Source organism: Trachemys scripta, chromosome 3 (assembly GCF_013100865.1).
Source record: "Trachemys scripta elegans isolate TJP31775 chromosome 3, CAS_Tse_1.0, whole genome shotgun sequence".
In the NCBI taxonomy this organism is placed as follows: domain Eukaryota; kingdom Metazoa; phylum Chordata; order Testudines; family Emydidae; genus Trachemys; species Trachemys scripta.
The window spans coordinates 147,483,697-147,499,955 of NC_048300.1; the positions used below are offsets into that span (position 1 = coordinate 147,483,697).

General features: G+C 43.1%; 1 protein-coding gene across 1 annotated transcript in view; it reads right to left on the minus strand.

Annotated features, from left to right (window-relative positions):
• Positions 1–1,531: 1,531 nt before the first annotated feature.
• The window catches only part of KCNQ5 (potassium voltage-gated channel subfamily Q member 5), a 519,022-nt gene continuing 504,294 nt past the window's right edge, over positions 1,532–16,259 (minus strand). The window contains exons 12-14 of the mRNA XM_034766208.1: positions 9,917–10,048; positions 7,543–7,669; positions 1,532–7,089 (exon numbers count right to left, since the gene is read on the minus strand). Coding sequence (XP_034622099.1) covers positions 6,142–7,089; positions 7,543–7,669; positions 9,917–10,048 — 1,207 coding nt within the window. The 3' untranslated portion in view covers positions 1,532–6,141. The remainder of the gene's footprint in view (positions 7,090–7,542; positions 7,670–9,916; positions 10,049–16,259) is intronic.

A 16,259-nucleotide genomic window follows, 5' to 3' on the forward strand; every position in this document is an offset into this window, starting at 1 on the left:
CAGCGAGCTTTTAAACGTCCAAAGGCACATTCTATCACCATTCTGCACTTGCTTAGCCTATAGTTGAACTGCTCCTTACTACTGTCCAGGCTTCATGAGCCATGGGAGCAAGGGGTAAGCTGTGGTAGGTGCGACCACGCAGTGCTGCCGGCTGGTAGAGCAGCCTGAGGCAGAAGCCTCCAGCTCGCATTATATTCCAGGCAGGACTGAATTTCCATGAGACGAAACTTAAAGAAGAGAATGACCTGGAGTCACTCCCATTTATGTCCAGGTGCCCCTTACCGACCTCACCGAGGTCGGCCAGGAGCACCCATGTCTGCCCAGGCGCCATGACCAACCTCACCGAGGTTGGCCAGGAGCACTCAGGAGACAATGTCGGCGGCTAGCAGTCATATTGCACCATCTGCTGCCGCGAAGGCAAGGAGCTGCTGCTGTGTAGCAATGCAGTACCACGTCTGCCAGCAGCACCCAAGAGATGTATGGTGACAGTGAGCTGAGCGGGCTCCATGCCTGCCGTGGTATGTCATCTGCAGGAGAAAATGCGAAAAATGATTGTTTGCCGTTGCTCTCACGGAGGGAGGAAGGGAAGGAGGGAGGGGGCCTGACGACATGTACCCAAAACCACCTGTGACAATGTTTTTGCCCCATCAAGCATTGGGAGCTCAACCCAGAATTCCAATGGGCGGCGGAGACTGCGGGAACTGTGGGATAGCTACCCACAGTGCAACGCTCCGAAAGTCGACGCTACCCTCGGTACTGTGGAGGCACTCCACCGATTTAATGCGCTTAGTGGGGACACACACAATCAACTGTATAAAATCAATTTCTAAAAAATTGACTTCTATAAAATTGACCTAATTTCTTAGTGTAGACATACCCTTAGTCACCAAGTCTGAAAATAACTTCAGAAGGGTTCCACATGGGAGCAGGGATCCACCCATGTGGGTTTCTGTGGGAAGAACAGAAGTCCTAAACCAGGCCATATGAATTGATAGCACAGCACTAGATACAGTTCTACTAGTAGCCTCCTACTAAAAATCCTGCTCCATGGTGTATTTAGTCCCACACAGGTGTATAAGAACTATGGTTTCCCCTCTCCTCAAAAATCCCTGTTTAATCACTGGTCAGAATTAAAATTGAGTGCAGGAATTGATGTTTGAAATTCCTTAGCACTGCTCTTAATAGCTTCCAAAATCACTTTCATAGTGGGTTTGTATTTTGTGAAGGTGAAGTGGGTTTGGATAAACCATCATTAGAAATCATCAGAAGGTGTTACACTGGCCTATGTTGTATGGACTTTTTGGTCAAATAAACTTGCTTTGTGATACCTTGGTCAAGTTGAATCAAAGCCATATAAAACGTTAAAGAAAAAAAAAAGCACATCATGGGAATTTTTCAGGTGCACAATTCTGCCCAGTCCTGCCTGAGCTGTACTGACATTCAACACCAATATTAATCTTTAATCAAAAACAAAACAAAAAAATCAACCAACAAACAAAAAAACTTCAAGTATACATAGTAGCTACTTTTTAACCATGTTTATTAACAACAATATGGATTTACCTTTGTCATGAAGTTACAATTAACATTGTATTATAATGTAATGGCTAAAGCCATTGCAGCGTCAGTGGAAGTGTCCCTTATACTTTCCATAACCATTATAAAACTGATATTTTAACACTGCTCCCTCCCATATTGACTAGCAGAAATGTCTCAGAACACATTCAATAGCAGATAATGTTTGGTGCCTATGGAAGTGTCCCATACGTATCTGAGTTAATGGCAACACCTCATATGCTTCCTTTGACATTCCAGGAGTTGGTTTAGATTTAAAAACTGATTCACCTTTTTGGATAATTATAGCAATTTGTTTGATGTTGCAATTCATTTGAACTAAATTGATTAACATGCTTGAAAAAAATATGAAGCAGAAATATGACGGCCAAATTCTCTCTGGACGTACACCTCCTTCAATCCTACTGAACCCCATGGGATTGCACAAGGTCTGAGTCTGGACAAAAATTGTCCCAGTGGGACAAATTCACTCCTGGTGTAGGTGGGTGTAATCCCATTGAGATCAATAGAGTTGAGCCTGATTACACCAAAGAAGGCTGAATTTGGCCCACTTATGCTGTCCTTTGAAGTCAGTGGAGCCACACAGGGATGAATTTGTCCTCAGATGTTTAATCACTTTTTTCATTCCTTTGTTCTTACATTTTCTTTTTCTGCTTTGTTCTGTTTTCTTACTGACCTACTTTTCTCTGTGCTTTTAAAAAATTTCCCTTCTCTTCATCCCTTTTTATACTACTTTGTGCGTTACTTTTTATATAGTCAATGTGACATATGGGTTAATTCAGCTAAGCATTAGTTTCCTCAGGAAATAACTGGAATATTATCATTTTCACTTTATACAGATGCCCAACAAAATAAGGGTTTGATTCTGGACTCAGGCAGAGCTCTTGCTGAAGTCCATGGGATTTTTGCTTGAGTAAGAACTGCAGGCCCAGACCCATAAATAGTACTGTATATCAGGTGTTCCTCAATACAGCAATAATTCAGTATGACTTGACTTATCACAGAAGAGTAGGTGAATTACCTATCAGCAGTCTGTAATGAGAGCAGTCATTTAAGTAGGATTATCTCAAAAACACATGTAACAGCTGTGGGCATGTGAATAAAAGTGTATGATCCTTGCAATCTTGAACCCTAGGCTAAAACACTATATCCATACTGAAATAAAAAGTATAGCTCACATAAATCAGGAGTATATAGAGTTTGTAAAACAAATAATCATCAAAAACTATTCTTTTAAGTCGTCTCTTCAATCAGGGTACAACAAACATGCTGATCAGAAAACAGTTTTTTGTGTAAGGCCCAGTCCTGAAACCCTTACTTAGGGCCAGATTCTGTCCTGTTTGACACCCTGCGCAAGCCTCCAATGGAGTGTATATTAGGGCAGAATTTGGTCCTTATTGCCTACTCATGTAAAACTCCTATTGACTAAAACGGGAGCTTTGACTTAGTAAGTAGTTCAGGACAAGACCCTTAAGGCCAAATGCTGTTCCCACTGACATCAACAAATTATTTATACTGATTTCGGTGAGAGCAGGCTTGGTCCTTATAGTATAATTAAAGATATAATGTGGACACAGGAAACTCCTTGTGAGGAAAGGACAGAACAGCCCACTTTGTAAAAATCAAACCACATAATAAACTCTCTCCAGATCTCCACAGATTCATTAATTATTCTCGCAGTTTTCCATCAATATAATGTTAAGAAAATTCCTATATGATAAGAACTGTAGCTACAAAAAGAAGGATGTAATGGTGACAATAAAAGAAAAAAAAATCAGTAATTTCAACTTAAAAAAAGATAAGGTCTTCCTGATTTATCCGATCTTTGTAAAGACATTTACATTTTCATATATAATTTATAGAATTCATTTATGTGCACAGAATTGTATTAAATAAATTAATTTAAAATTAGGAAAACTCAGGCATGTCATTTAAGCCAAAAATACCAAGTTCAGCGAGATACATTAGCAGTAAAAACCAAAATCCTGATTCTGCAACTGCATCTGTGCAGGTGGAGCCTGTGCCCATGTGGAACCTCGCTGATTTCACAGTAAGACTCAATGTGGATGCAAAGGTCTGCTCAAGCAGATGCAGTTGCAAGATCAGGGCCCAATTCAGGATGCCGTTGTGTTCATATTTAATGAAAAAGGGGAGGCGAGTCAAATTACTGACACATCTGTTAGCTGTCCTGTGCCCAAGCTCTTGCCCCTACATGAGACCTAAGTACAGACTTACATCTAGAACATTATGAGATTTTATATAAATGCAAGAAAGGCACCATAAAACATTAGGAAAAAAGAAAAGAAAATCCTAAAAATTGTATCATTTTTAGATATTGTACAATACTTTAAATGTACAGATTTGGCTGGACAAACTGCAGACATTCAAATAAGTCAATATTTAAATGTTCTCAGATGTTGAAAAACCTATTTATCATCACAAAAATATCTTCGCAATTAGGCTTTAATATGATCAGGCAGCACATAAAGAATGTAGTAAAGGTTGAATGCGATGGCAAATCAGTGATAGCTAATTGTGCTTCAAGACATCTTTCAGAATTTACCACCTGAGCTTTGTTCTGGCACAAGCCATAGAACGCAGCTTATCATCCATAGATCCTGTATCACTGACACAATATATACACTCTACAGTATGCATGTACTTTCACATAATAAGGTTATCATGTAACATCCACGAATATTTCTGTAAAAGAAATATGGAGGCAGAAATTACAATGGATTCATAGTAAACAGTTCAAGTCCTTCACAATACAATCTACAGCATTTAGCCATGATTAAGACTGCTGTGACATTTTTGATGTATAATAAATCCTCAGCAGGGCTGGGCTTTGATCAATCAGTGCTCTGAGTGAGCTGGAACTGGCACTCCCATACATTTGGAGTTCTTGTTGCTAGAGGTGGCCAGGCCCAGAACAGGCTGCCCATGAGTCCGTGGTACATGCAGGCTGTAATTTGGGGGAAGGCAACAAATAGAAATCTTGTTCAGTGGGAAAGGGTGGAGGATCCCACAGGGTTCCATGGCAAAGCCCTGGTAAGGACCCATAGGTAGACACTAGTTCTGCTACTGCATCTCTGCAGAAGTGAACTGTAGAAAGGCTATGAGAGCAAGAGGAGGTCTCGGGGAGAATGCTCAATATGCTGCAGGTTTTGAATCCCCAAACTTGGTGGGAGGTGGTATGGGAAAGGAGTCTGAGGGTCCTTTCTTGGCACCTTTGTTAAATGGCATTATAGAACTAATAAGAATGTGACCCCCTTCCCTCTCTCCTCCTCATCCCCTCGTTTTTAAACATTCAGTGTTCTTCAATTTGGACAATTCAGCTGTTTTTCTCTATTACCTCTCCTATTTCCTAATTCCTGACATGGCTTTTTGGAAGAAACACTAGCTGTCTGGGACCAACAGGCAGGGATTTTAAAGATCTTTTTCACTGTCCCTGCTTCCCTGCTGTTATTTTCCATTTTTTCCCCATCCCTTTTTTTCTTCTCCAAATTCATATTCTCCTTCTCCTTTGCTTATCATATTGTCTCTCTTTTTTTCCTCTTCACCCCTTCTGTAGTCTCTCTCTCTTCCCTTATCCCCTTTGTTTTTCCCTCTAATTTCAATACCCCATATGTTACCACTTTCACTTCCTCACAGACTTCTTACACAAAATCATGGAGTATCAGGGTGCAATTGTGAAGCATAGTGCCACCTTCAGGGCAGAAAGAAGAATTGCTTCTACAATAACGGCAGTGCCCTTTCCTCTCCTGCTGATTCTGCTTCCAGAATGCTTCAGATCCACGGGAAGGGCACATCAGTGATACCAGCAAGTTTGGTAAGGAAAGCTGCCCCTGAATTTTTGGTGCAGTAGTCCAGATTATTCATCTCTAAGGCCAGCCCTTATCCTTTGAATTTGTACATTTCATAGCAAAAGACGGTTCTTATCATAAAGAACAACCTGAAAGTGGTGTGCAAAGTACTTTGCCACAGCACTAAATCACCAAAAATATTACAGAAATTAACATTCTAAAGCTGAGAGTGTTAAAATAACTGATTAATGATGAGTTAATTTCTATATCTTGCAACTAGCAGCCATTTCTAGTCCCATATTACTAGTTTCCTTGGTACCTTGCTAGCAGCTGTAGATAATATTTTTCTTGTAAACATAAACTATTGTCTAATTCAGGACATATATATTTGTAATTAATCCAGAAGCAAAGTGCTTTAAATCTTACGATTTTTACTTCTGTATTGTAGAAACAACACTATTTCTAAATGCTCAGATCTTTGCTTTCTGACACAGTCTGCAGTATTAACTTTGTAGATTACTCATTATTTACACCTACTGTACTACATAAAAGTGATGTACATTAGGTATAAATCTGAATTTTAGCTGTCACTTAAGCATGCATTGTCATGCAACTAGAAGATATGGGCTCATACAACTGCCTTTCAGATTCTTCCTGATTCTTGCAATTTTATCTTATTAAAAAGGCTTTCAAAAGAGTTCATGCTATGATATGTATGACTAAAGGAATTACTCAGCCAATGAAGAAAACCCATAAATTGTTATTTAAGTTTGACATGAGGCAAGCTGAGTGCATCTGTACTGTCCCCTGGCTTGCAAATGCTTTGAGATGATCTTGATATTCCAGTCCTTAGAGAGTCAGTAGAGAGAGCTGTTTCCACTAATGAGCGAGAGATGCTTTCAAAAGCCTCTGTTTTTGTCTCTGCTTCCAACTCTTCATCTGTTATAAATAATTTTGACTCCCTCCATTTGGAGTACACTTCTTGGCTCCCTCTGGAGCCACTGGAGTCATTCCCAGCAATCTGTACATTCAGTTCTTCGGATGATTGTATAAGGTTTTGTACAGATAAAGATTTTCCTAAATCCATTTGCACTACTGGTTTAACTGAGACCAAGGGTTCCTCTTCTGTATCAAGGTTTTTTCTCCAGGAAAGATCCTTTGTCACTTTGGACTGTGCAACTTGTCCATTATCCTTTAAAGCAACAAGGCAAGCGGTGACATCAGAAATATTTTCCTGTGTGGTTGCAGGAATAATATGAAGGGGCTCAGGCCAGTTGGCATGCTTGACTGAGGAGAAAGGTGGTATTTGTAACGTTGTTGGGGTTGTTGGCTTAGTTGCCTGGTTTATTTGGTTTGATGTATTATTAGTTATTACTGTTGCAGGTCCATCATTTGGCACCTGTGTTGCTTGACTATGCATAGTTGGACTAAAAGCATAGTAAGCCTGAGTGCTAAATTCATTTGGTGTCAGTATAAGCTGTAGGCCACGAGTCATGTTGGCACTAGCTGATCTGGATACACATCCACTAGTTTGTGCAGAACTAGATAAATCTTTGCTGTCTACAGGACTTTGATAATCAGAGGTCTGGTCACATTCAAAAGATGGCATTTGAAATGAAGCCAAAGTGAGCGCAGATGCAGATCCTTTCCTTAAGACCTGTTGATAAATATCTAACAGGCTGTCCAGTTTTGACTCTATGGATTGTACCTGCAGATTGGGAAAAAAAAGGTTAAAGTAAGTACAAAATATTATTTAAAAACATTTGCCTCCCTAGAGCCTCTCTAGAATCTAAGCAAAGAGAAAATGTAATAGATAACAGGAACAATCCACATATAAGGGAAACGTGTTTCTCTGTATAAAAGAGCTACTCATCAAAAAAAGAAAGCTATTAAAAGCAGTGTATTTACAGATGCTTCATGATCAAGTTAATGTTTTAGCTATTAAAGGCTGCAGATTTCAGTAGTGTATGTTTTTCCATTTCTGTATACAAAGCACATTTAATGTAATATAATTTGTGTGTGTTTTTCTTCAACATTTAAAATAGTGCAGACACCAAATAAAGTTATTTTACCAAATTGTTGTAAATTGAAAACATCCATTATTCATTACAGAAAGTTATAAGCAATAAAACAAAATCATGGTTTCATATAGTCACTCTACCTGCTTCTCCACCTTGACTACACGCCCTAACATACTAAGGTCATCAGTTGTCTCATTCTCTGCAGTATTCTTTTCTCGACTTTTCTTATCTGTTGTGATTTGTCCTTTTCCAAGAATCTGGTCAACGCTGTGAAAGAAATTAGAGACTATAATGATCCCTGAAAATGGTGAAATTGTGGAAGTATCCACTGTTCACATCTATAGAAAATTACAATTACAATAACTATTTAACAGTTTCTGAAAAATGCCTAAGAAAAAGGATAGATTTATTTTTGTTAAAATAATAGTAATCAAAGTTCACAAAAATACTATAAAAGAGCATAGAATGATGTTTAAAGCATCTGGGGAGAGCAAAATGTGAAGCTAAATGGCAATGAAGTTATATTTACTGTTACTTTTGAGATTTGTTACACATAGAAATAAATGATAACAGATACATATTTGTGAGGGATAGTTTAGTCTTGAGTTATTGGCTCAATCCTCCAAACACTTACTACTGGGTACATTGCTTACTACTATTAGTAGTCCCATTGGTCAAATACAGTACAGACCCATTTACGCGGGAATCCGCTTAATGCGTGGTAGCGCCATTCCTCCCAGTGCTACCTATTTAACACATGAGACTCGTTAACACGCAGTACAGGAACTTGCTATGTAGCACTACAGATTTGCTCACTAACTCACTGACACTGAAATCAACAGGAAGTGGGGAGCGGAAACGTGTTGTACGTCTTACCGCGGGGGGGGGGGGGGGGGGGAGGCGGGGGAGAGGTGGGGAAGGGGCAGCAACGTTAAAGCGCTGCCGCGGCAAAGGACCATCCTTAAAGCGCTGCCTCTCTCCCTCTCCCCCCCGTCGGCAGCCCTGCCAGTAGGAACCCTACCAGCAGGGCCGCTGACGGGAGAGGCAAAAAGGGCAGGGACATTAAAGCGCTGCCACGGCAAAGGACCCTGCAGCGCTTTAAGGTCCCTGTCCCTTTTACTCCCGTCGGCCGCCAAGAGGCGGGGGGAGGGGGAAGGGAGCAGCTGCCCCGGGGCCAGCAATTTAAAGGGGCTCGGGGCTCCGGACGCTGCTATCGCAGCAGTGGCGTCCGGGGCCCCGGGCCCTTTAAATTGCCACGGGACCCCTGGGTGGCGTGGACCAGGCAACCTGGAAGGGCTGGCTGGGGGATGTGACCCCTAGTGCCGCCCCTTCTGCCCAAGGCCCTGCCCCTTCTGGGGGCCAGAGTCACCCCCGCCCCGTACCGGTAAGTGTCCTGAGTTACTTTCACCCCTATGTAGTAATAATAATGTTTTTATTAGATTACACATTTGAATTTATATTCTTGCAAAGCATCGTTAACAGATAGGCCTGCAGTATTTGGGACACTGTGAATACGTATGTAATCCTAGATAATTATACATGTATATATCTTAAGATATTTCAGCATGGCCCTCTTAACCCGCGATCCGTTAACCCGCGGTTGCAATGGCTTGACTCCCGATATCCGCGCGTAAATGGGTCTGTACTGTATGACCAAAAGTGTTTAAAGCATGGGGCCCAACATGTATATCTCATCTTAGGTGTATCTGTATTAAACCAGCATAACATAGAATTTTAAAAAAGTAAGTAGGTGTTGAGAGTGGTATAGAGAGATTTATTGTAATGTGTGCTCTTACTCTAAATCAGTGAGTGACATCAAGCAGGGGAAAGTTGCTTAAGAGAAGGTTTAAAAAAAGTAATGTTCAGCAATAAAGGCTATAGGCTTTGAATCAATGTCTCAGACAACTAATGAGCAGTATTGAGCCCTGCACCTCTGGAGATTCTTCAGATGTCATTTCATAGTGGCCAACTGGCATACAGTAATAGCAATCAGAGGTGGAGGGAACTGCAAAACTCTGCATTGGAAAGGTTGGGCACAAACAGAGAGCTTGGGCTTTTAAATCCGGGAAGTGCTTCCCAAATGCAAATATAAGGAGGGCTCTATATGTATAATAGATTTGTCTGTTTATTACTGTAAGGAGTCCAGAATATTAAAATATAGGATCCGGACCATTGTGGTGCTAACGGCCCTCAGCTTCTATTAACAGTCACTGTATTAAATATTCCGTCAGTTTATGAGTGCACTTTAAAAAAAAAAGGGGGGGGGGGGCGCTACGTTTTCAAATTTTCTGGGCCCAATTTACATCCACATTTTTTCCACCCACAATTTAATTGCAGGCCTAACTGCATTCACAAAAAGGAAGACCAAGCTACAGCACAGGTGAAAACTTGGGTCAAAAAAAAAAATTGGTAATGTAAAAGACACACAATTCTTCTGGTGCTAAATGACAAAACAGCTCAAGGTATTTTTACACAGGAAGGTTCTTCAATGATGAAGGATTATTCTTTCCTTACCGGGACTGAAGACTTTTTATTCTGCACAACATATCAAGGTGACCAGCTGAATACTGTTCAATTACATCTTTTACATCATATGGACGTAATGTCTCTTTAAACTTTCTCTTTGCAACATGAAATTTCATGATTCTGTGGAAGAAACATTTTTCCAGATTAATCCTTATACATTTTTGTAAAACAATAAAGTCATCAACACTGATTCAAATGTTAGCTCTGTCTATCTTTTCATAATTCGGACAGCTTAGTGTTACATCAGCTAAGCTAAACTAAGGACTTGTCTACACTATAAAGTTTTGTCAACAAAAGGTAGCTTTTGTCAACAAAACAGTGAATGCATACACACTGTGATGTGACTTTTGGTGGCAAAAATGCCCTGTTTTGGTGACAAAATACAACCACCCCAAAGAGAGACATACGTTTTTTTTCTCTAAATTTTTGTCAACAAAGTGCCAGTGTAGACGCCACGCTTGATTTTATTGCTTTAATTGGCCTCCCGGAGGTGTCCCACAATGCCCATTGTGATCACTCTGGTCAGCAGTTTGAACTCCACTGCCGTGCAGTCAGGTAAATAACTATCCGCCCCCCCCCCCCCCCCCCCCCCCCCCACTTCTTCAAATTCCATTTCCTGTTTGCTCAGCATGGAGAGGTCTCATTGCACCTTCCCAGGTGACCATGGCAGGTAATTGCAGCAAACACTCTCCCGCTTGGAGCACTGCAGAGCTGCTGGATCTGCTCAGTATATGGGGAGAGGAGGCTGTGCAGTCCCAGCTGCACTTGAGCCGTAGGAATTGGGATACCAACAGGCACATTTCTCAAGGCTTGTGTGAAAAGGGCTATGATTGGGACACGCTGCAGTGCAGAGTGAAGATAAAAGAGCTGAGACAGGCGTACCATAAGGTGAGGGAGGCAAACCGTCACGCCGATGCTGCACCTAAGACCTACCGGTTCTATAAGGAGCTGAACTCTATCTTTGGTGGCGACCCCACCTCCACTGCCAAGAGCCCTGTGGATACTTTGGTGGGCCTGGAGGCGGTGGAAAGAGGACCTAATCCGAAGGACAAAGTCATTGATGAAGAGGTGGAGTTAGACAATGATGTGGCGCTCCCAATGGGGCTGTCCTGTGAGGCAGGCATCCAGGAACTGTTCACCACGCCAAAGGTGTTTAGCCAGTCTCAGCAGTTGCGCTCCAGCAAGCAAGAAGCAGGAGAGGAGATACCTGGTAAGTGCAGAGGTGGGTTCAGGTTATAGAAATGTAGAAGTCTGGCTGTGTTTCTGTGAGCTGGACATTTCCCTGTGTAGCTAATCAGTATGGCGAAACAGGGTGTTGATGCACACCAAGATCATACAGGAATCCTCCAGAGAGATCTCCAGGAAAGTTTCCTGGAGGTACTCGGCAATCCTCTGTGGAAGGCTCCTTGGTAGAGCAGCTTTGTTCCTTCCCCCATTGTAGGGAACTTTCCCGCGTCATTCGGCAATCACTTGTGCAGGGATCAAAGCAGCACACAGGTGAGCAACATAGAGAGCAGGGCGGAAGTCACAAGCATGTAGTAGATGCAGGGGTGGCTCCAGGCACCAGCGCATCAAGCGCGTGCCTGGGGAGGCAAGCAGCGAGGGGTGGCTTGCCGGTCACCGTGAGGGCGGCAGTCAGGCTGCCTTCAGTGGCATGCCTGCGGGAGGTCCGCTGGTCCCGCGGTTTCAGCGGCAATCTGGCAGTGGGTACGCCGAAGGCGCAGGACCGGTGGACCTCCTGCAGGCATGCCGCCGAAGGCTGCCTGTCTGCCGTGCTTGGGGCAGCAAAATACATAGAGACGCCCCTGAGTAGATGTACCCTCATGTGATGGGGTGGACTAGGTTCAAAAGCCCCCTGCTGAAGGCCTCACGGTTCAGCCACACCCATTCCAGGGAAGGTGCATTGGAGAGGTCCTCCAAGCAGGCTAGAGTAGCTGCAGGGGAAGCAGCCAATCAGGGCTCAAGAGTGCCATATAAAAGATGTTGCAGAGCAGAGCAGTAGTCAGTTGCTGCTTGGAGCAGGAGAAGAAAGGACTGCAGGCCTGACTGCCTGGAAGAGCAGCAGGACCCTGGGGGGCATTGAGGGAGCTCCTGGCTGGTTGCTAGGACTGAGTAGGGACTGAGCCTGGGAGGGCTGCAGGAAGATAGTGTCTCCAGTGAGGAAGCCCTGGAGATACAGCCCTATACCAGGGATGGACTTCTTAAAGACCAAAGCCCAGGGAGGGCAAGAGAGAGACACCACCACAGGGGTACTGAGATAGGCCCCAGTGGACTGTATACCCCAGAAGGGGTTTGTGCTAGTTAATATGCAGACAGTGTAACTCAGCTGGAGCTCTGTGTCACTGACAAACCTGCCTCAGACCACCGAAAGGAGTCACCAGAACTAAAGAACGCAGACTCACCCAACCAGAAAGGGGTACTTGCGAGAGGCGGGTGCCAACCTTGCTACAACTCATTTCCCTGCTTATCCTTAGCAGTGAGATCTGTGCTAGAATGACCCCCACCTTTGGAAAAGTGTGGGAGAATATTAGAATTTTTTCCCTAGTCGGCTGCGTCACAACCCTTGCAGAGTGACTGCTCTTTTCCCAACGTGGAGTGCCCCTCCTCCCCCCCGCCAACACTCACCAGGCTTTGGGTGTTCTCAGAGATGTGTGCTTGCCATGTTGCTTGTTATGTTGCAAAAGGTGTATTTTACTGAAATGTTTTAATGCTATGCATGAATGTAATAATCATGCTTCTGTGCATTGTTACTTGTGCTTCGGCAGATGTGACCCCCACCCCCCACACACTGGCCAAGCGTCTGCGCCAGATAAGAAAGCGCCCAAGATGGTGCAAAGAAAACATGTTCTGGGAGGTACTGCACTCCTCTCATGCAGAGAAAAGGGAATGCAAGGAGTGGTGGAAATTGAAAGGCAGGACAGAAAAGAAAATCAGGAGTTTGTTAAGGACGCTACTGAGTGGATGATTAAAGTAATGAAGGAGCAAACGCAGAAGCTGAAGTCCTTAATAATGCTGAAGACTGAGTAGATCAGTACCCGCCCTCTACTGCAGCACATTCAGAACTCTTTCCCATGTCCCCACCTTCCTTCAAACTCTGCCTGCACAGTCCTTTCCACTTTCCGGGACTTCTCGGTTTCTCCTTCACTCCACCCCCTCGGACAACTTTCATAATGATAGCTGGACCTACACACAGCTCTGAAAGTCTGCCCTTCACTGGTACCTCCTTTCCCACCAAGCATCCTTGGGTGTTTGGGTGTGTTGTTTCTTGTGCAATAAAAGCAAAGTTTTTGAGTGGTAACTCATCTTTATTTGCTTTCTACAAATTGAGATAGCAGGCTACCAATACATACACAGGCAGTTTATTCATGTGCTTGCTGGAATGTAAGGTCCCAAAAATAACCATTACTTCCTAGGAAAACTACACGTAACGTAACATTGCAGCACTAATCACAGAGATAGACATTACTGGTTCTCATTTTCAAAGTGTTGCCTCAAAGCCTCCCTCATTTGAATCAGCCCCCCCGGGCAACTCTTATAGCCCTCGTATCTGGCTGCTCAAAATTAGCAGCCAAGTGGTCTGCCTCCACATTCCACCCCGAGCAAACCTTTCACCCTTAGCTTCACAAAGATTATGCAACGTACAACATTCTGCTATCACCATGGGAATATTATCCTCATTAAGGTCTAACCTGCCATAAAGGCATCGCCAGTGTGCCTTTAATCTGCCAAAGGCACATTCCACTGTCATCCAGCACCTACTCAGCCTGTTGTTGAAACGCTCCTTACTGCTGTCCAGGTTTCCCATGCAAGGTTTCATGATCCACGGCTGTAAGGGGTACGCCAGATCTCCGAGGATCACTGTAATCTTCTGGTTTGGAAACAGAGTCCCCGCTTGTAACTTTCTATACTGGCCGGTGTTCCTGAAGATGCATGCATCATGCACCTTCCTGGACCATCCCACATTGATGTCAGTGAAACACCCACAGTGATGCACTTTCCACAAGTGCCTGCAACACTATGGAGAAGTATCCCTTTCCTATTGATGTACTCCATTGCAAGGTGGTTGGGTGGCAAAATTGGAATATGTATGCCATCCATTGCCCCTCCACAGTTAGGGAAACCCATTTCTGCAAAGCCATCCGCTATTTCACGCACATTTTCAAAAGTCAGGGTCCTTCGTAGCATGATGCGATTACTTGCTCTGCACACTTGCATTAACGCAGCCCCAACGGTTGATTTCCCGACTCCAAATTGATTCGCGACCAACCGGAGTTGTCACCTTCCACACAGCAATTGCCACACGCTTCTCTACCGATAGGGCAGCTCTCATTGTGGTGTCCTTGCCCTGCAGTGCTGGGGCAAGCTCCACACACAGTTCCAGGAAGATGGCTTTCCACATCTGAAAGTTCTGTAGCCACTGCTCATTATTCCACACCTGCATGACGATACGATCCCACCATTCAATGCTTGTTTCCTGAGCCCAAAAGTGATGGTCTACCCTATGCAGCTGTTCTATGAATGCCAAAAGCAATCTAAAGTTGCTCCTATCCATATCACACAGCATGTCACACAACTGGGAGCTTCTTCAGTTAGGAACTTTGCGATTAACTGCATTGCCATCCGCAATGTCTTCATGACAGCTAACAGAGCAAAGGAGAGCAGTGCAGGATCCATTCCTTCTCACAAAGATACCGGGGTACACATCAAAGAATGGCCTTGAAAAAATGCCGCAAAAGAAAGACGACAGAAAGCAATGCATCACGGGACATTGAGCCCGGTCCCAAGATATACTGCAATCCGCTCCGCCTTCCCACAACACCTAATGACAGAAAGTGTTGAGCTGGACTGTGGGATAGGTACCCACAGTCCACTGCTCACACTGTTGATGATAGTGCCCCAACTGTGGACACACTCTGCCGACAGAGGGAGCGATTGTGAACATGACATTCCGATTTTTACTATGCTGATTTCTGAGTGTTGACATCACTTTTGTCGACAAAACTTGTTAGTGTAGACAAGGCCTAAGCTAAGCTGATGATATTTTCTTCTGAACTGCTGAGTTATACTCAGCGAAACCCTTCTTTTTCAAGGTGATTCGTGGAGCTTATAAGCTGAAGTCAGCATTTTGCAAGTGTAGAATTGTCATCTTAAAGACCTGTTCCATGGGATTTTAAATAGCTCGTTTAAAGTTATAAATGTGTGCCCATCAAAGTGTTCTCTTCTGTTAGGTGCAAATTCAACAAGGTGCTTAAACATGTGACTAGTCTCATTGAGGTCAATGAGGCTACTCAGGTCCTCAAAGTTAGGCTTGTGCATCAGCAACTTCTTGAACCAGGACCTTAATGTTGAGGGAACTTTCATAGCTAAATCTCAATGATTCAGAAGTTTTGTTTTGTTGCTAGATTGGTTCCTTTCAAAGCTTCACGTTTTGTTAGCAAATGCCCTCTTAGTTATGTGTGTATGATTTTAATCTAACTCACTCCAGTGCCGAATAACTTAAATGATAAAAATTGCCATGCTAATTGTACTCTCCTTTATATAAGCAAATCTGGGCACATAAAAGGGTGTGCTGTTATTTTCTACTGAAAAAGTAGTAGGGTATATCCATCTATATCTAGGTAGCTATATCTAGACGTATATGCAGTGTAGTTGTAGCCATGTTGGTCCCAGGATATTAGAGAGAGAAGGTGGGTTAGGTTATATCTTTTACTGGACCAACTTCTATTGGCAAGAGAGACAAGCTTCTGAGCCACAGTGGAGAAGAGCTCTGTGTGGTTCGAATACCTGTCTCTCTCACCAACACAAGTTGATCCAATAAAAGATATTACCTCACCCGCGTTGTCTCTCTAATACCTAAAAATAAATATATAGCTGTAGATGGCTGTATTTTGAATCAAACCAAATAATTTTGCATGCAGATTAAAGGCCTTGATTCTGCTCCCACTGCAGTCAGCTGCAAACTCCCCAATGATTTTAGTGGGAGGATGATAAAACCATAATAATTAATTTAATTATAAGTATTCACTTTCTTCTGTTCCTTATAAGTACAGTACCACACTTCCCATTTTGTAAGTATCTTTAATTGTGCATCCAATTTGTTTCTCATTAATTTTTCACTTGTTGATTAACGGTGTCTCTTCATGCAGGCCAGTATTCTCCATTTTTAATTCTTTCTTTTGCTGCTTTGGGACCAAACACTGCAGTCCAGAGATTTGACTGAGGCACAGTTCCTATTCAGGTACAATTATGGCATTTTCCCAATTGAAATCAATGGTTGAATAAGGATTGTGGGATATGACTGTTGGATTTTACTGCAAAGCAATCAAAGATG